The sequence below is a fragment of the Syngnathoides biaculeatus genome, chromosome 9, assembly GCF_019802595.1.
Source record: "Syngnathoides biaculeatus isolate LvHL_M chromosome 9, ASM1980259v1, whole genome shotgun sequence".
NCBI lineage: Eukaryota > Metazoa > Chordata > Actinopteri > Syngnathiformes > Syngnathidae > Syngnathoides > Syngnathoides biaculeatus.
The window spans coordinates 22,690,251-22,711,744 of record NC_084648.1 but is presented as its reverse complement, the minus strand read 5'-3'; the positions used below and the strand labels follow the sequence as shown (position 1 = coordinate 22,711,744).

General features: G+C 41.0%; 1 protein-coding gene across 8 annotated transcripts in view; it reads right to left on the bottom strand.

The window, feature by feature from the left end:
• Nucleotides 1-6,672: 6,672 nt before the first annotated feature.
• The window catches only part of LOC133506298 (palmitoyltransferase ZDHHC5-A-like), a 104,798-nt gene continuing 89,976 nt past the window's right edge, over nt 6,673-21,494 (bottom strand). For 7 of the 8 annotated variants that reach the window (XM_061830301.1, XM_061830304.1, XM_061830305.1 and 4 more), the window contains one exon: nt 6,673-7,721. In XM_061830301.1, the coding sequence (XP_061686285.1) occupies nt 7,571-7,721 (151 nt within the window). In that variant the 3' untranslated portion in view covers nt 6,673-7,570. The remainder of the gene's footprint in view (nt 7,722-21,494) is intronic. The other variant, XM_061830307.1, reaches the window with a different exon arrangement.

Sequence of the window (21,494 nt, the reverse complement as noted above, 5' to 3'; positions counted from 1 at the left end):
TGGTACTCCACTGCTCTGACCAGCATGTAAGGTACGCCAGTCTTCACAACAGTTCTTAGTTTCATCTTTCTCCTTGACCTCGGTGCTCCTCCCATGTTCCTTGCAGTGTTGATCTCTTTCACCGGGTGGCCAAATCAACTACCTTTTTAGCTTCATTTTTATCCTTGTCCTCAGTGCTCCTTGCATGTTCCCTGTTGTGTTGACCTCTTTCACCACACCGCCAAGCCAACCACACCGCTTACAACACGTTTTTTTTTTTTTTTAAGAATGACCAATAATGAAAATAGAATGACCAAGTCACAAAAGTCTACCCACTTAAAAAAATATAAAAAGTTATTTTAAAGTATATTGAGGATTCTTCATGTGTAAATGTATGTTTGTGTGCCTTGCATAACCGCATGAGCCAATATTACACAACATAATTAACTTTAAAGTTTTTTTTGGTAACTGAGTTCACGTTGATGATCACTAAACACCATACGAATGAAAATAGACACCTGGGCTGTGTCACTCACGTCTGTGGATTCGTCCAACTGCAGTGAGAAACACAATCTCCGATGTCCTTCCACACATCAGCCATGGTTTCACAGTGCCGTGTAACTGTACTTCTTTTCAGCTGCAGAGATTTTATTGAAGATAATATTTCCGCCTTATTTTTAAAAGATCGGAACAACCAGTCAGCTATGCCTCTTTATATGTGATGTGACGAACCCGGAAATTATGCTTCAGTGACTGCTCTGCGGCCAATTGGGATTTTAGTTTGTTCACTTTTGTCATTCTCAGCTTGCTTTCCGGCGGAATGTCGGTGTTGTATTTTCCATAAACAGTTCGGGAATCCCGTTCCACATTTCACTACACTGGCAGATGAGGCAAATGCACTTTGAAAATGACATAGTGAAAAAAAGTCCACCTCCCATGCCACATGAAATTGATACGTTTTTGTGTTCTTTTCTGTACCATCCATACTCATGTTTAAGATTTTGAGCGAGAGCTTAAAATAGAGGGGAACTCACTGAGAGCACGTTTTCCTGTACTGTCATTTTTTGCACATGCGCGGTGAGCTCAAGTTTAAAAAAAAAATACGGCTGGTATCTTTTTTTTTTCCTCTCGGCACGCCATCATGATTGATCAAAACTGCCTCGCAATCTACTGGTCAGTTGCGATTGACGCATTGAGCACCCCTGATATACATAATGATGCAACACGTACTGTACATCAAAACATGATTGAATTGTGATACAATTGGTCAGAAATCTCGTCACCTGCTTGACAATCATTTCACTCAAAAATGTCTGCATGAGTGATAAAAAAAAAAAGGTAGATGCCGAATATAGGATTTTTAAAGGTCGAATCCAGAGGAAATTTATTTTATTTATCTATCATGGAAATGTAGCTGAAATTTCATAAAAAATATTTTTAAAATTCTTAACACAACAGAAATTAAATAAATTGGCCCCAAGGAGCACATTTTCTTTGTAATCCGAATGCCTCCCATGTCTTTTTCAAATCGAGGCTCTGTAGAAGCTGCTTCCATGTTACATCATCCCTAGACAACCCAAAGACAGAAATGTCTTCCTACACAGACAATCATACACGCTTCGAGCGGCATCTCGAGGAGATAGACAGCAGTGATGAAGTTTTTATGGAATGCTCAGTGGAAAAGATAGGAACTGAAGAAGAGCAATTTTCTCATTCTTCCCATGTTCGAAAAATATCCCATGCAGGTGTAATTCCACTAAATGCGTTCGAACCAGAGTTGACGAATGCAACACAAGGACAGGATTCGGCGAGACCTGACGAAATTGACGTGGAACTTCGCACCCAAAACACAGACTGGTAGGTGCCTCAAGAAATCTACGTACACCTTGTTCACGAAATAATGTAGTTAGAACATGTTTAAACGTCTGATGCGGCTTGCACACAACAGTGAGTCGTTTGTTGTTGTACTAGCGACTGAGTTGGCGTAAAACAAAAATTTAAACCTTCAGTATCGTTTTCCATTTAAAGATCATATGTTTATAGTTACATGCATTTAGGCCATATTTTAAATAATGCACCTAACACTTGAGAGCACACACTGCCGTAGTTGAATTTCAGGGAGACCTCACTGTCAACAGTACAGTAACTTTATACAGTGTCCAAATTTCGCCATCTCCTAAACATCACATGGATACGCATATTAGCTGACATATGTATCTGTATCGCTATTGTACTTACATTTAAAGCGAGGTAGATCCTTGTTGATACTAAACAATTGAACACGTATGTACTTACTTGCTACCGAAGCCAAGTGAATGCTGTACCAGGTTTCCAAAGCAGTCCTCCGTGAAATACTTGGAACACATTACTGTCCACTTTGATTTGTAAGTCCAATGCGCCTGCTTTGTCTTCACAAACCTGGTCCATAACCTGCCTATCCGTTCATCTTTCGGCCATTCATGTAAGATGACTCATGTCAGCGTTTGATGCAGAACACTTTTTACAACACACTTCCTCGATCACCATCTTTGGTAGCGTTTTCACTCTTTGACGAGATGTTGCCTTGGCGTGACGTCACATTCCAGGGAGTTCCAGAACTTGCTGAATCTAAGTGACATTTGGAACAAAATCTTGAGGCTGACTTTGACTATTTAATTTCTGTTGTGTTGAGAATTTTTAAAATATTTTTTTATGACATTTTAGCTACACTTGTATGATAGACAAATAAAATACATATTCTCTGGATTAGACCTTTTAGAAAAATTGGACAACTAAGTATTTCTTTATAAAAATACGAAACCTTGACTGATGCTTAGACAGCACTGACGTTACAAGCTTTGCTCACTAATCTGCAAAAGCAGCAAGGATTTTCCTTTTTACCGAATTTCAGACCTCCAGGGATGCAGCAAAAAAGATAAGTTCACAAAATCTCGCAACCATTTTGGAAGGGGAGTTTGTCAATGAGTGCTTTGGTGGACACTGCAGCATGAATATGCCCTGAGAAAAAATGTATGGATTTTCTCCCACTCCCACTCTCTGCTTGAATTGTGATGACAATGATCAAGGTCAGTGAAAGAAATTTTGAGTCTCAGTGACGACAAGGAGAGGGAAGTTTTTAATTTTTTTCTTTGGCTTTGGACGAGCTGTGATGTCCGTGACACATTGCAGTTAAGGATATTTATCTGTGGAATTACACCAGACTCAGAATTATTGAAGCGCTCACAACAATGTGGTCAATCAAAGGGACAACAAAAGAGAGCGATCTGTTCAATGAGGTAAATATTTGTATGGACACTGGGACATAAATGGAACAGACTGTCCTAGTCTTTCAGTTAATAATGTTGAAGTTTTAAAACTTATGCATTATAAAGTGACTGAAATCACCCCAGCTCAGAAATTATTTTTGTAATATGCACAAACACGTTGTGCAAGTTCGTGCTAAAAATTAAACTTTGTTAGTTTTTCTCACTTATGTTAACTAAGATGTTGCTGTCAAAATACTACTTTTCCAAAAGGCGTTTGTGCCTTTTTTTGGAGGAGCATGAGACTGAGCATCATGATATCGGCAACAACACAGGTGTCAAATGGCTAAGCCTGGGCAAAGTGCTCAAAAGAATTTGGGACCTGAAACCAGAGATGAAATGCACAGCCTGGCAAGGACTTTTATGAGAAAGAGTCACTTTATTTCAAGCTAAAAGGAGAGCAATAAACATGAAAACCCTGAAAGTCACACCATCTTATTATCTCTGCATATACTTAGACATAACGTCATAACATATTCGTACCATTGCATGGTGACTTTTCACAGCGATTTGAGGTTCAAGGATGAAATACACATGATCTTGTCTTGTCAGTTACCAGCAGTATCAATAATGCACCCAATGGGGTTTAGCATAAACTTATAGACCTGCAGTCTGACACATTATTGGCAAAACACTTTCAGTCAGAATCTCCACTGGATTTGTACTCTTCTCTCAACAAGGAAAACATTCCAAACATCAGGAGACATGTTCAGAAGATGTTGCTTCTCTTTGGCTCTGCCTACACATGTGAACATATGTGAACAAATATTTTCAGTGATGAAGTTAACAAAATCCAGGTATACATTGTCTCTCACTGATGATCAACTGTCCACTGTGCTTCACATCGGCACCTCAGACATTTAATCTGACTTTGATCCACGTGTCGAAGCCCAGAAGAGTCGAGATTTTGCTCACTGAACAAGAAAAAAATAACTTACGAATACCCAATGAGTTTGTTAAACTACAAATGTAAACGTGGAAACTCACCAACTACAGCAGTGTAGTCGCTGTGATGTTCAGTGACAATTCAACAAAATGTATTGTATCTTGGTGAATGTTTGGAGCACAGTTCAAAATTATGTATCTTAGAGCAACAAAATATTGTAATGAATAATGAATGCTGAGAAATTTGGCACAATTTTCCAACAGTAGATGGAACTCAAAACATTGTTTATTCAGTTTATTTGCAAGTTCATTGAAATCAATTGTGTGAGTGAAACAACAAAATGTATCTGTCAACAATGAGGGACCCAACAAGTGAAATGGTTTGTTGAATTATTCTACTCATTCATTCATCCTCTGTTTCGCTTAACCTCACTTGGGTTAGAATTGAACCCCACTCCTCAGAACTGTGAAGTCAATGCTCTAACCAGTTGACCCACCGTTCCACCTGTATATTTAAATCCCACCCCCGCCTCTGTGGAGTTTCTCCCCATGCCCGCTTGGGTTTTCTCCAGGCACCCTTGGTTTCCACCCACATCCCCAAAAAAAAGCATTAATTGGAGACTCTAATTTGAGCGCAGATGTGATTGTGACTGCGACTATTATCTGTCTTTATGTGCCCTGCGATTAGCTTGCAACCAGTTCAGGGTGTTCCTCGCCTCCTGCGCATTGATAGTAGGGATAGGCTTCAGCACTCTCGCGACCCTCATAAGGATAAGTGGCTCAGAAAATGAATGAATATATTACTGTACTGGAAAGAAAGTATAAACAGTCACCTTCCAATCTTAACATTGAGGTAAAACTTCACCCAATGTCGAACTATCATCTTTACATCACAAGGAATTGCAACAAATATTTACTAAAACATCTCACAGTATCACAAACAGTAACTTTGTGTCTCAAATAAGGGTGCATACATTCAGCACATAAATCATCTGCAAAAAGAAGTATTTTTACAATGACATATTTTAGTTTTTGGTGAAACAATAATTAATTCATATTAATTGATTTGGGTTGTTTCCACACACAGTGCCATACAGGTTATAAAGAATGCCGAGTCAAATGTTCATTTAAATTTATGCTACAGGCTGATAAGAAAATGGATGCTCATTATTTGGAGACCTTATTTAAACCATACAAACCTTTTTGACACAGCCCTCTAAAAGCATTGGAATCGAGAATCGTTTGGAAGTGGGATCAAAATGACGGACCGGAATGGTGTGGGCAGCGTGGGATCGATTCCCGCTCAGTGATGGTGTCGATATGTGCTCTGTGACTGATTGGACGACTGGCGACCCGCTCAGGGTGTAGTCCACCTCTTGCACATGTTAGCTAGGTAGGGTCCAGCACTCCTATGACACTTGTGAAGAAAAGCAGCTGGGAGGTGCATTCCTTACTAGCTTGGTTGAATCTGTAGAAATTACAGGATGTTTTTTTTTTTTAACATAATAGGGGTGCAACAATTCATTTTTGCAACAATTTGATTTGTATCATGAGTTATGTTTGAAGATTTGATTTAATGATAATACTGGTTCATTTACCTAACTTTTTGGCCAAAAAATTCAGTTTGTGAAATAAATTGCACACCGGACATTGCACCTGAAATTTCCTCAATACCTGTTGTGTCTCATAAGGGAATTAGATAAAATTAATTGATCATTAAATATAAAGGTTTTCATGATGTACTTTTGAAGTTTTCACTTAATGTTAAGTTTCCAGCATGGAAGTCATTATTCTAATTTTGTGTCTCTCATCACAATTTACTTGGGTTTGAAGACTAACATAAACACTAAAAACCATCAGTGCAAGAGTGCAACCCACCATTTGACTTGTTTGCTGCCTCTATGTTGGCATAAACATAGCCAAACCAAACTGACCTGACTAAGTTCCACAGGGTGTCGATTGAGGCCTTATGTTGAAATACAATAAACACTTTTCTTGGCCACAAGTATGTCTTTGTGTAGATTCTTCATTGTTTTTTTACCACTCCATTGTTGGTTTTCACCATTTCTTTGGGATTGGGGGGGACTGTAAGAATTGATACTGGGAACCAAAATTTTCTTAATTTTAGCAATTGCGGGAGGAATGTTAGTCATGGTTCCAATCACTTCTCGATGCCAAGCCCTAAATCTAATATATTTTGAAGACCAATGACCTTGAAAATCTAAATTTGTCTCTCTCTGTCTCTCTCTCTCTCTCTCTCTCTCTCTCTCTCTAGCCCCGAGAGAGAGCGCGAGAGAGAAGAGAGAGAGAGAGAGGAGAGAGAGAGAGAGGAGAGAGAGAGAGAGAGCGAGAGAGAGAGAGAGCGAGAGAGAGAGAGAGCGAGAGAGAGAGAGAGAGAGAAGAGAGAGAGAGATCTATCTCTCTCTCTCTCTATCTCTCTCTCTATCTCTCTCTCTATCTCTCTCTCTCTCTCTCTCTCTCTCTCTCTCTCTCTCTCTCTTCTCTCTCTCTCTCTCTCTCTCTCTCTCTCTCTCTCTCTCTCTCTCTCTATATATATATATACCCCCATACATCCATTTTCTTAGTCGCTTATCCTCACAAGGGTGCAGGAAGGCTGGAGACTTTCCCAGCTGTCAACAGGCAGAAGGCAGGGTACAGCCTGAACTGGTTGCCAGCCAATCACAGGGCACATAGGGACAAACAGCCGCACTCACAATCACACCTAGGGGCAATTTAGAGTGTCCAATTAATGTTGCTTGTTTTAGGGATCTGGGAGGCAACCACAGTGTGTGTGTGTGTGTATATAAAATATATCAATCTTGTTTTCTCGATGTTATTTAGAACAAGAGGGTTTTTTTTGTGGTTTACCTAAATTCTTTGACTGTAAATTCAAGCACTCAACCTTCTCCAGATTCCAAAATTGCCCACAGTGGTGATTAATAATCACTGTGCATGCCACATAATCAATAAAAGTAGAATAAGGACATTCACATTTCAAATCACATTATCCTGTCCTAATTAATTCACATCTAAGAACAACAAAAAGGCGACTCAGCATTTGTTCATTCTTACTTGTATGAAAATTAACTTGCCTTAATGAAACAAGTAGCTATCTTTAAGAACCACAGACAGATGGAGTCAGTTCATCCAAGAGCTAAAAAAAATGACTTTACTTGTAGGCCCTTGCCTGTTCAACTGACTATTTGTTTTTTTAATAACAGGCTACTCTCATTTTGTTTGTTTTATAATCATTTAATTTTACTTGGTGTACTATCAGTGCGATAGAGTCAATCAGTGGTCTGCTTAGAATCTCAATATGATGCTGCAAATTACACAGACAAATCAAAGGAGATAACCTAACCACCGGTCAAACCTCTTCAGACCAGTAACCAGAGGGTGATGGGTTAACAGTTGAATATTTTCTGAGCTGTAATCAGTCGCTCCAGTCGATGGGTTGACTTGATGGGGTGCAAAGAAAGCAAAGGAGGATGGCAAAGTAAAAAAGGCTTGCTGTCATTCATCTGACTCAGCAGTTCGGTCTGGTCTGTCTCAACCCTGACAAAAGAAAAACAAAGTTAAAGAAATCAGTGCAACTGATCTGCACATGAAGTGCAGATTTTAGAGATTAGATGTGGATTCCTAAGAACCTGGTTTACCATATAAAATGTATTTTTTTTTGTGCAACAAGTATGGCAAATTTCAGATTAAGAAACAGCGAAGAAACCTAATTAATCAGATAATAAATATTGGGTTGAACAACTTCATGGATTTTTTAGAGTTGATGCTAAGGTCATAATAGTCGAGTTAATGAGAACACATACATTCCCATCCCGTTCATCCATTCACATTCAGTACAATTGAAGTATCTGCGGAATTTAATCACCTTTAACAAGAATTCATGTAACTCAATATGATTGCTACTTGCTGTACTATATAAGAATGGTATGAAATTGTCACATTGTGTGTCACAGAGTGCTTCTAGTGAGTTTTAGAATCAATAAGTCCTGTTTTGTGTTCCTTTACGGAATCTGAGATACCACAATTTCCTCGAAGCAACAACTACTTAATGTGTGTGAAGTAAACTGTCGGGGACAGAGAAAGAAACGAAAAACAGTAACCTGTCGGGGACAGAGAGAGAAAAGAGAAACAGTAACCTGTCGGGGACAAAGAGAAACGAGAAAGAATAACCTGTCGGGGACAGAAAGAAATGAGAAACAGTAACCTGTCGGGACAGACAGAAACAAAACTGTAAACTGTTGGGGACAGCACACCGGATATATTATACTGGAAATAGAGATGGTTTAGTTCTATTAGAGAATCATAGAAACAGTGAATACTTATTTTGCGGTGTAAGATGTCTTAAAATTCCTCACGTTATGGTGTGAAGTAGTTAAGAAAAATGTACAAGCTCGAGTACCGGTGCTTTGTAAAAAAAAAAAAAAAAAAAAAAAAAAAAAAAATCGATCTGGATCCATTTTACAATAATAATATAAATTAAAAATATAATAATAATATAAATAAAATAATATAATACTACGGCAATTAAAGTAATCGACTCGACGCCACCAATTGATCATTGAAATTGCAGAATGGAGAGGGAATTTGACAAAAAAAAGAATGGTTGATTTACGCGTCATCCCAGATAAGTTTCTTTCGGCTTGTCCCTTTCGGGGTTGCCACAGCGTGTCATCTCAGATGAACGCACATATATGTTTGGCACAATTTTTACGGCGGATGCTCTTCCTGACGCAACCCTTCTCAGGGTGTGGAGGCCCCAGAGGGATACGAACCCACAACCCCTGGTTTACCAAACCAGTGCTCTGATCACTGAGCTACGGGGAAAAAAAAAAAAAAGTTGTACGAGTGGATCGAGCAATGTTGTATGCATGGCCGGCTTCCGACCTTGACTTCTGCACCGTCATTGGTCATGTTGATGAAAGAGGTGGAAAAGTGTTGCGTGGTAAAGAAGGAGGAACTTGAGAGTGATGTTAAAAAAAAAAAAACAGGTTGTCTGTTAGAGGGAGAAGACCAAGAGAGTAATTGAGAAACCCTTCTCAATTACTCTCATATATGTTGGAAAAGGCTAGATTGTTAAGCATGGGAATTTCAGTGAAGATTGTCTTGTCTGTAGGGAGAAGCCAAGCCACCTGTTACAGACATTCCGCCACCTTATTCTCCCACAGCAGAATTGCCGTATTCCGAATGTAACAAAATGTTTCAAAATGCGTCAGATTTGACATGTCCCGTAATGACTGTAACCGCGTAGGGGGAAGAGGGGCTTTGCTGTGTGATTGGGACGAAACGAGAGACACACTTCCCCAATCGCGAGCAACCACGCACTCATCACACAATAATGTTGCCGTGGCTCTCTGGGCTGTTGTCACCGCCTCAATCACTTGCAAGACACTATTGATTTGACACTAATGATTTATTACTCACAAACCATTCACTCCATCCGATTTGAGAATGTTGTTACAGGAACTGCAATGCAAAGTGCAGGGGCGAATTGGCTGACGGCTGTTCAGCATAATACAACTGGGTAAATTTTGACTGCTGATAATTTTAAAAATGCTGATGACGCAAGCGACTCCCCTTTCTCAGCTCGACGTCTTGATGTCTCGCTCAACTGTCGGAAGCCTCCTTGACGGTAACGCACTCACGGTCGCTGACTTTGATAACATACTGGGTGCTTTGGATGCATTGTTTCCCCTCCCTGAGATTGTACTGTCTGACCTGGTCTTTGCTCCAAAATCTAATGAGAATGCCGATCATTTATTGACCGTGCTTTGGTTGAATTCGCTCAGCGACCCGGGCACCAACCTACTGACACCTATTGACATATTCTCAAGTTTTCCATGCTTCTATATTAAAGGGACTACACAAGTTCTCAGTTCTTGGACCTCTCGTTTTCAGCCTGTAGATGCTACCCTTGGGTCAAATTCTTCAAAACTTGTATTTTGACTACCATAGTTATGCAGATGGCACAGTTATATTTAGCAGTGTCTCCAGATTACTACAGTTCAATTGAGGTATTGTGCCACCGCTTAAATCTAAATAGTCCCCAAGTCTAAATAAGATAACTGGATGAGACAAAATTTTCTTCAATTAAATTACAACAAAACAGACAATTGTTTTTGGCAATAAAGAAAAGAGAATTGCTGCTAGTAAACACCTGGACTCACTATTTTTAAAAACCAAAGACCAATCCCGAAACCTTGGTGTTCTGTTTTATGCAGTTTTAAATGTTTTATCTCTTTCTTTTCAAATGCCTTTCATCATGCACACAAAGAAACCCAACTCCTTGTCTCAAAGGTAAAAAACTCAGGTACACTGCCAACACCTCCAGCAGAGGATTTTTGGATTGAGGAATATTAGTTACGGACTACAATAAAAATATTTGTCTTTTAATGTTATTGTTGACATTTGTACTGTTGAATTTTTGCTTCAAGTACACAAAGTATAAATACTGTACTGTTGATATATTTTAAACATTTTGGGACCCACATAAACACACACAAAACTCCCCATCTCAGTCTCTGAGTGATGAATGGTAACTTTACAGTAATATAACACTAAGTGTTTGATATTTTATATTGTAAATTTGAAATGCTGTATATATTATATTTATGTGGCTTTATAATTAAAGCTTCAGCTAAATGTCTCTTTTTTTTCTCAGGTATGCAAAATACAAATACTGTTTACATATTTTATAAGTTTCTGGTACCAACAGAGTGAAAATAAGTATTTCACCACCCTGCTATATTACAAGTTCTCCCACTGAGAAATCATGGAGGGGTTTGAAATTTTTATCGTAGGTGCATGTCCACTGTGATAGAGATGATCGAAAAAGAAAAATCCAGAAATCACACTGTATGATTTTTTTAACGATTTATTTGTGTGATACATCTGCAAATAAGAATTTGAACACCTGAGAAAACCAATAATAATATTTGGTGCAGTAGCCTTTGTTTGCAATTACAGAGGTCAAACGTTTCCTGGTGTTGTTCACCAGGTTTGAACACACTGCAGGAGGGATTTTGGCCCACTCCTCCAAAAAGATCTTCTGTAGATCAGACAGGTTTCTGGGCTGTCGCTGAGAAACACAGAGTTTCAGCTCCTTCCAAAGATTTTCTATTGGGTCTCGGTCTGGAGACTGGCTCGGCCACGCAAGAACCTTGACATGCTTATTACAGAGCCACTCCTTGGTTTTCCTGGCTGTTTGCTTCGGTTCATTGTCATGTTGAAAGACCCAGCAACGACCCATCTTCAATGTTCTGACTGAGGGAAAGAGGTTGTCACCAAAATCTCACAATACATGCCTGTGGTCATCTTCTTCTGAATACAGTGCAGTCGTCCTGTCCCATGTGCAGAAAAACACCCCCAAACCATGATGCTACCACCCCCATGCTTCACAGTAGGGATGGTGTCCTTGGGATGGAACTCATCATTCGTCTTCCTCCAAAAACGGTTAGTACAATTATGACCAAACAGTTTCATTTTGGTTTCATCTGACCACAAAAGGGTTAACCCTAACCCTAACCCTAACCCAAACTTAAGACGGGCCTTAACATGTGCTGGTTTAAGCAGGGGAACCTTCCGTGCCATGTATGATTTCAAACCATGACGTCTTAGTGTATTACCAACAGTCACCTTGGAAATGGTGGTCCTATCTCTTTGAAAGTCATTGACCAAGTCCTGTCGTGTAGTCCTGGGCTGATTCGTCTCCTTTCTAAGGATCATTGAGACTCCACGAGGTGATATCTTGCATGGGGCTCCACTCCGATTGAGATTAACAGTCATGGTTTGCTTCTTCCATTCTCTAATGATTGCTCCAACAGTGGACTTTTTTCACCAAACTGCTTGGCAATTTCTCCATAGCCCTTTCCAGCCGTGTGGAGTTGTTAAATCTTGTCTCTGGTGTCTTTGGACAGCTCTTTGGTCTTGGCCATGTTACAAGTTTGAGTCTTACTGATTGTATGAGGTGGATGGGTGTCTTTACCAGCTCACGACCTCACACAGGTGCATCTGATTCAGGATAATACATGTAGTGGAGGTGGACTTTTAAAGGCGGACTAACAGGTCTTTGAGGGTCAGAATTCTAGCTGGTGTTCAAATACTTATTTGCAGCTGTATCACACAAATCGTTAAAAAAAAAAAAATTGTGATTTCTGGATTTTTCTTTTTTTTTCAGAACTGTGAGGCCAATGATCTAACCAAATGCACCATCGTGCCACCCTGTATTGAATAAATATAATATAAACTTCCAATGGTGAGGATTGGAATTTGTTTTCTCATTAAGGAGTGTAGATACACGAAACAAACCCTTCCACAGCCATTCAGTTGAAGCTGCTGAGAGAGAAGCTAACGGTGCTGTGAAAAAGTAAGCCCCTTCCTGATTTCTGTTTGCATGTCTATCACACACTAAGGTTTCACATCATCAAACCAAATTTAACATCATTCAAAGACAACCCAAGGAAATACAAAATTCAATTTTCAAATGACAACTCAATTTAATAATGAACAAAAAAATCCAAACCTTTCTGACCCTCTGTGAAACGGTAAATGCCCCCTGAACCTAATAACAGGTTGTCCCACTCTTGGCATCAATAACTGAAATCAAGCCTTTGTGAGAATTGTTGAGTATTTCACATCGCTCTAGAGGAATTTCATCCCAGCTTTCTTTGCAGAACTTTTTCAAGTCAGCCATATTGGAGGGTTTTCTAGAATGAACTGCCCATTAAAGGTCACATCATAGGATCTCAGTTGGATTTAAATCCAAACTTTGACTTGGCCACTCCAAAATGTTATATATTTTATTCTAGCCATTCGGAGGTGGACTTGCTGGTTTCGGATTGTTGTCCTGCTCCGTGATCCAATACTGTTTGAGTTTGAGGGCATGAAGAGATGGCCGGACGTTCTCCTTCAGGATTTTCTGGTACACAGCAGAATTAATTGTTCCAGCAATCACAGCAAGCTGTCCTGGCCTTGAGACAGCAAAGCAGACCCATACCATAACAATGCCACCCCCATGCTTCACTGCTGGCATCATGCTCTGTTTAGCAAATGCTGTGTTATTTTTACGCCAGATGTAATGGGTCGTACACCTTCCAAAAAGTTCGATTTTAGACCTGTCAGTCCACAAAATGTTTCTCCAAAAGTCTTGAGGATCATCAAGATACTTTTTGGATAAAGGGAGATGTGCCCTTGTAGTATTTTTTGACAGCAGGGTTTTTTTGCCTGGGAACTCTCCCATGGATGCCATTTTTGGCCTGTGTCTTTCTTATGGTTGAGTAATTGTATGAATAATTGTGAATATAATTATCATACATCTGCTTCCAATAAAGAAATGCTTTGCTGTGCTCTAGATAACATAGGAGTCGCTTAGTAGGAGATACCACAAGAAAAAAAACATCTAATCATCAGAACTGTTAGAACCAGGTGCACCTGTTGTCTATTAAAGAAATGATGACCACACATGTATTCAGCAATCTCCCACACACATGCACACACATAAACAAACAAGTACACTTTGTTTCCAACTATGTTTTGCTGCCCCGTCTCCCTTTTGCTTTGTTCATGTAAATAAGGGATGTTTTGAAACTAAATAAATAGAGGTGCTGAGAAGAGGATAATCAGAGAGTGGAATGGTGAATTGTATGAGACAGTTCCCCTCCTCTCTCCTCGCGAGCTGTCAAACTTGGACTGGTGTCTTGCTTCCTTTTTTGTCCTGGTTATTGAATGTCTAATTGACCCCTCCGTACAGGACACTTAACCACGCCTCCTGAAGTTACGTCACCCCACGTGTGCTAACCTCAGACAAACAATTGCCAAAAATGGCGGCGCAGGAAGAAAAGACTAGAGCAAAACTGTCCGATTTACCATCTGATTTCTCACTCGCATTCTTAGCTAACAGTGAAATATCGTTGAAAAGCAGACAGCAGGGCTTCAAGTATTTCAGTGAGGGGTATTTCAATGGTATTTACATGCATATCGACGGAGAAACCATTGATATTAGCGCGAGAACTTTCCGGAGTCAGAGGAAGACCGAGAAGCCACATAATATAATATATTATAACCCAAAGACGAATTCGTCATTGACAGTTTCCTATTTTCGTGTTACCTATCACACTTGTGTGCAGGATCTGTATGTGTATCTGTATAGCCGTTTGTGAACCGCCGTATGAAGGAAAAGAAGGCGAGGCTTGATTTACGAGTTGTTTCTCTTGTCTTTGTGTAACGTCACGCACTCCCCTCAATAATTATTCTTGAATTAGTGCCAAACCTAGGTAAGTCCCGACCGAGTACGACAATCACTTTTTTAGTGTCCTCAAACATCCTTCCTTCAGTCTTGGTGTCTCGGTGCACGTCAAAGGCTTTTAGGACTGCTAGTCCGGTTTAGCTTAGCTCACCGCCAACAAAGAGACACGTTTGTGCAGTCAGATCATCGCAAAATATTGCTCAACAAAGATCAAGTGTGTCAATCATTCACACGTAGCTATATTATGCAAGCGAAGAACTGCTAATTCATTTATATGAGACATGTAATGAAAATCAGATATAGGGCTTACCTTCGTGCAAACATATCTGTTCCGGTTGATTTTAGATGGATTCAGTTGATCATACGATCTTCCACAAAGTTTGATCCATCGAAGACATTTTTCGTACTGGGTCTTCGGTTTTGGAAAGGGTACGAATTGAACTCCACCAACTAGCCTTTCAGGATACCTGTCGTCACTATTATAAAGTCCGTGACTACACCTCTTAACCATATCTATTGTTAAAGAACCCAAATACGCGATAAAACGCTAACAAAAGCTATACTGGACCATGCAACGTTGTCTGAGGGAACTGCGGGTGCAAAAAAGGGGCGTGGTTTATGCAGATCTCTGGCCTCTGATTGGTCAGCGACGCGGATGATGCAATTTCTACGGAGGGATCAATTGGTAAACCTGACAGTAATGAACACTGACCTTAACTGAGGCTTGCAGGTCTTTGAAGTTCTTTTGTGACCTCCTGGATGAGTCATCATCGCACTCTTGAGTAATTTTAGTTGGTTGTCCACTCCTGGGAAGGTTTGCCACTATTCCCAGATTTCTCCATTTGTGGATAATGACTCTGACAGTAGTTTGCTTGAACCCCAAGCCCTTGGAAATTGCTTTGTAACCTTTTCCAGACTGATAGATTTCCATCACTTTTACCCCATTTCTTCTTGAATTTCTTTGGATCATGGCATGATGCATTGGTTCTTGAGATCTTGTAGCCTACTGCACATTCTCTAACAGATTGTATTTACGTGATTTCTTGATTCAAAAAGTATTGTGGTAGTCATGTTTGGATGTGGCTTCTGAAAGTGGGGCTTGCTCGGGGTACCCTCTCGTTAAGTCCACTATGATATCCTTAGTCTTTTCCAAGTTCAATCGGAGATTGTTGTCCTCACACCACATACCTTGTTGGCTCACCTCAATCCTGGAGCTTGTCTCATCGTACTTGTTGAAGAGACCCACCACAGTTGCGGTATTTTGCAAATTTGATGAAGAGGTCGCAACTGGTTGTGGGGGCACAGTTGTGAGTCAGCACAGTGAAGAGGAGGGGCTCAGCACACATCCTCGGGAAGCCCTTGTGTTCAGCATAATGGTGTTGGATGTGTTGCTGCCAAATCAAACTATCTGCGGTCTCCCCATCAGGAAATCCAGTTGTACAGGGAGGTTTTCAGCCCCAGCCGGTTTCGATTGGGGATGGGTTGCTGGTCGATGATGTTGTTGAATGTTGAGCTGAAGTTGATGAACAGCATTGTGACGTGAGTCTTTGGTCTCCAGGTGGGTGAGGGCTGAGTGGAGTGCAGTGCAGAAAGAATTATCTCTCGAGTGGTTAGTCCGATATGCAAACCTGGAGGGGTCCAGCACGAGAGTAGGGAGAATTTGATGTGCTCCATGACTAGCCGGTCGAAGCACTTAATAATGATGGGACTGAGTGCAACCAGGTGGTAGTCATTGCAGCAGGAGTGAGATGGCTTCTTTGGAACCTGGATAATGGTGGTGGCTTTGAGACAGGTCAGGCCAACAGGTTGGCTGAGTGAGGTGTTGAAGATGTCTGTGAGGACTCACAGGACGCAGCCAAGAAAGTCGGCCAAGCAGGGGGCTTTCCTTGCATTGGTCGTTCTGAGTGATTTCCGCATGTTATCCGGAGACACCAGCAGGACTCAGTCGCTGGGAGGCAGAGGGATCTTCTGTGCTGTGGTGTTGTTTTATGAGTCAAAGCAAGCAAATAAGACATTGAGTTGATCCAGGAGAGTAGAGGACTTATCACAGGTCTGTGGGGTGAGACAGAGGGGCCTGTAGTCCATGTTGGTCTGAATACTTCTCTGGTACCACGTGACAAGTTGGCTCTGGCTGTCCATACCACTGCCTGCCAATACATCCAGGATTATTTCCATTACCTTTTCCTCAATAAAGTGTTAATCTCCCATCTACCTCTGCCTGCTCTTGGGTCCAGCTCCTCTCTGTTTGACAATGACCCCCCTTCTGCTTGCTCGTGTTCCGCCCATGGTGCTTCCACTCTAGGCCAGGTGCAGGAGTGGGAGTCACAGATTGCACTGGCCTCATGTGCGAAAATAACATTTTGTGAACATCACGCAGAAACGCTTTGGAATAGGTGTGCAATGGGATTTGAGGGCACGATGGAGATAAACAAACACTCAGTTCCTGTTGAAAAAAAATGCAGCCATATGGGGGCACCAGCCAGTGTAATCTGTAGGCTGGTCCCAAGCCCAGGTAAATGCAGAGGGTAGCGTGAGGAAGGGCATCCGGCGTAAAACCGTGCCAAACAAATATGAGCGTTCGTCGAAAGAATACCAGACCGGATCATTTGTGGCCCGGGTTAACAACGCCCACTCCCGGCACCCTTAACCTGCAGGGTGTTAGTGAAAATTCAGCTACTGTGGGTCGAAGACAAAGAAGAGGAGGAAAGCGGATTCGTTGTCAGAAGAAGAAAAGGAATGCACAGAGCCTACAACTGCGTGTAGGGACTTTGAATCTTGCGACTATGACAGGAAAGGCTCAGGAGTTGGTTGACATGATGATAATGACAAAGATTGATATATTGTGCATCCAAGAGAGCAAGAGGAAAAGGTAGTAAGGCTAGAAGTTTAGGAGCAGGGTTTAAATTAATTTACCATGGAGAAGATGGGAAGAGAAATAGAGTAGGGCTTATTTTAAAGGAAGTACTGGATAAGAATGTCTTGGAGGTGAAAAGAGTATCGGGTTGAGTGATGACACTGAAATTTGAAATTGAGGGTGTTATGAATAATGTGGTAAGCAGCTATGCCCCACAGGTAGAATGTGACCTGGAGTTCAAAGAGAAATTCTGGAAGGAACTAGATGAAGTAGTTCTGAGCATCCCAGACAGAGAGTTTTGATGGTACAGATTGTAATGGACATGTTGGTGAAGGAAACAGGGGCGATGAAGAAGTGATGGGTAAGTACAGCATCCAAGAAAATAATTTTGAGGGACAGATGGTGGTGGATTTTGCAAAAGGGATGGAAATGGCAGCAGTGAATACTTTTTTTTCCAGAAGATGCAGGAACTTAGAGTGTAAGGTAATGGTAGGGGAAAGTGTACCTCGACAGCATAGGATGGTGCTGTGGAGGATGACCCTGGAATGAAAGAATGTTGTGTGGCCTTTCGGAAAGATGTGAGACAGGCTCTAAGTGGACAGGAGGAGCTCCCAGAAGACTGGACTACTACAGCCACAGTGATTTGAGAGACAGGCAGGAGAGTACTTGGTGTGCCTTCTGTTAGGAATGGGGAGAAGGAGACTTGGTAGTGGAACCCCAAAATGCAGGAAGTCATACAATCAAAGAGGCTAGCGAAGAAGTGGGACACTGAGAAGACTGAGGAGAGGCGAAAGAAATACATCGAGATCTGACGTAGGGCAAACGAAGAGGTGACGAACACTAAACAAGAGTAATATGACGGACACCAGATTGAACATGAAAGGAGGAGAAAAGAATCTCTACAGGTTGACCAGACAGAGGGATAAAAATGGCAAAGCAGATAAATGAACAAAATGAGAGAGAAGGAAGAGTAGAAGAGGCATGAAGGACCAGTAAGTGGCAATGATCAGGAAGGGGGAAGTTAGGCACTGAAGAGGATGAAAAACAGAAAGACAGTTGGTCTTGATGACATACCTGTAGCGGTATGGAAACAATTTGAAAAGGTGGCTGTGGAGTTTTTGACCAACTTATTCAAGAGAATACTAGTGGGTGAGAAGATGCCTGAAGAATGGGGGAAAAGTGTGCTAGTTCCCATTTTTAGGAAGAAAGGTGATTTGCAGAGCTCTGGGAACCAAAAGTAAGTTTCTTTCGGCTTGTCCCATTGGTGAGCCACACAATGAAGTTATGGGAAAGAGTAGTGGAGACTATTCTCAGAACAGAAGTAAGTATCTGCGAGCAACAGTATGGTTTCATGCCTAAAGAGAGTACCACAGATGAACTATTAACCTTGAGGATGCTCGTGGAAAAGTTCAGAGGAGGCCAGATGGAGCTAGATTGTGTCTTTGTGGATCTAGAGAAAGCCTATGACAGAGTACCAAGAGCGGAACTGTGGAGAAATATGTTAGAATCGTACAGGACAATGTATGAGGGCAGCATAACAGTGGAGAGGTGTGCCGTAGGTGTGACAGAAGAATTTAAGGTGGAGATGGGACTGCATTAGGTAATGGATAGGCTGAAGGATGAGGATAGACTCCAATCCGCTTGGACCATGATGTTCGCAGACGACATTGTGATATGCCGTGAAAGCAGGGAGCAGACGGAGGAAAAATTAGAAAGATGGAGCCATGCACTGGAAAGGAGAGGAATGAAGATTAGCCGAAGTAAAACAGAATATATGTGCATGAATGAGAGGGGTGGAGCGGGGAGAGTGAGGCTCCAGGGAGAAGAGATCACAAGGGTGGACGACTTCAAATACTTGGGGTCAACAATCCAGAGCAATGGTGAGTGTGGTAAGGAAGTGAAGAAACGGGTCCAAGCAGGTGGGAACAGGTAGCATAAGGTGTCTTGTGTATTATGTGACAGAAGAGTCAATGCTAGGATGAAGGTCGAAGTTTATAAAACAGTGGTGAGGCCAGCTATGATGTACGGATTAGATACGGTGGCGCTGAAGGGACAACAGGAACTAGAGCTGGAGGTAGCAGAAATGAATTTGTTGAGGTTTTCGCTCGGAGTGAGTCGGTTCGATGGGATTAGAAATGAGCTCATTAGAGGTACAGCCAAAGTTAGATGTTTTGGAGACAAGGTTCGAGCGAGGAGATTTCAATGGTTTGGACAGGTCCAGAGGCGAGAGAGTGAGTTCACTGGTAGAAGGGTGCTGAGGATGGAGCTGCCAGGCAGAAGAGTGAGAGGAAGACCAAAGAGAGGCTTGATGGATGTTGTGAGGGAAGACATGAGGGCAGTGGGTGTTAGAAAGATGCACGAGATAGGCTTAGATGGAAAAAGATGACATGCTGTGGCGACCCCTAACGGGACAGGCTGAAAGGAAAACTCCACTACTAATTACTCTACTCTCGTTCCTGTGTTGGATGATGCTATGTGCATGGTTAACTTTGTAACCCATGAAAGTCACATATTTGCATCTTTATGTGAAGAAATGGGTGCAGAACATAAAGCTTTTTTGTACGGAAGTCCGGTGGTTGCTTCGTGGCAAGGTACTGGCCTGTGTTTATGAAGTACTGGAGGAAATAAAATTTCTGGGAAATGAGAAGTCCGATTACGCGAAACCGCTTTGTATTTGATGAGTGGTGTCCAAACCTGGCATAACTGACTGAGGTCTTTCATCCTTTCAATGAACTGAACACATGTAGGCAAGGCTTAAATGAAAATTTGCATCCATGCACAGATAAAATGAATGTATTCCGCTCGAAAACTGTAACTGTTCAAGCAATGTGGAAAATGGAAATCTTGAAACGTTCATCCTCACCAAGCAATGGCAAAATGTAAACACAGCAGCAGAGCAACCACATTCTTTCAAGCAAAGCTATTTTGATCTTCCTCCCATTTTCAACAATATTTCTCTATGAGGTGAGTTGACTACTATAAAAAGTAAAATCAGAGAGTGACAGCTGTTGAGGAAGAGCTTTGTGTGTGTCTTTCATCGATTCCTGCCAGAATATCTGCTTTATGCTCATCTAAACAGGCCCAGGTGGCACATCAAGTGAGTAAAACATGATTTGTATTTACTATGGTTTGGTGACAACAGGTGTATATTGTTCATATAGGCAACAGATTTATTTTTACATTTTCTGCTTGCTGTGCTGTGGGATATTTTTAATGAAAAAAGTTTGCCTTGGCTAAAAAAAAAAAAAAGGTTGAAAAACACTGCTTTACATGATTTTAGATACAACTGCAATGTAACAATCTTGCAGCCATTTATGAAAATCATTTAAGTTCTTTTTTTCCCCTCAGTACACACTCAATACTCATGTATTTGCTCAAAAGTGTGCTTCTACTAAATACTGAGTAAAGGGCTTCAATATTTATGCTTTGTGATATTTGAGTTTTTCTTTTTTAGTCTGCAATTATTTTTTCTAAATAGCATCAACAGTGACATTTTTAAGTAGGTCTGAATACTTTCATAAACCCAAGTATATTGAATCACGGGGATAAAGAAAATCACATTGTCAATTTTGTCATTTCGTGCAGCTCTGGACAGCATGCTGAAATGATAACCCATTATCACGGTGCACATCTTGCAAACATGCATACATGTCAAAATTTGGGAGACAATACTCATGCATTATTACGACCTTAAAGTCCCTGTAAAGTGAAATAAGTGTCTTGTAAATTTGACACAAAGAGAAAAGGGTTGTCAACAACCATGTCAAATTTGATAGACCAAAAAAATCCTTTAAGTAAATTAAATGAAGCTTCATAATCGTGAAAAATCATGCTTTTTTCTGGATATGGGCAGATCTGCTGAATGGACTGAAACCAAACAGCCCTCTGGGACAATTGATGGAACACAAGCAACACCCACCGACTATTTTACAAACTTTGGATGAATGCGCCCAGTACAAATCATGACACTAATGTCAGTAATGATTGTTTGCCACAATTCTAATGTCATATCTCTTTGTCAGCTGAATCACATCACAAATAGAGTGCTTTCAGCCACCACATGAAATTGAAACACTCATTGCATAAATTAATTGATGTTTGTGGCAATGTAAATGAATTAATTGATGTTTTAATTCCACTGGTCTCAAATCACAAAAAATGCCTAGAAATGTTAAACAAATGGTCTACCTCTCTTTTGGTACCTGTGCCAGCTCCC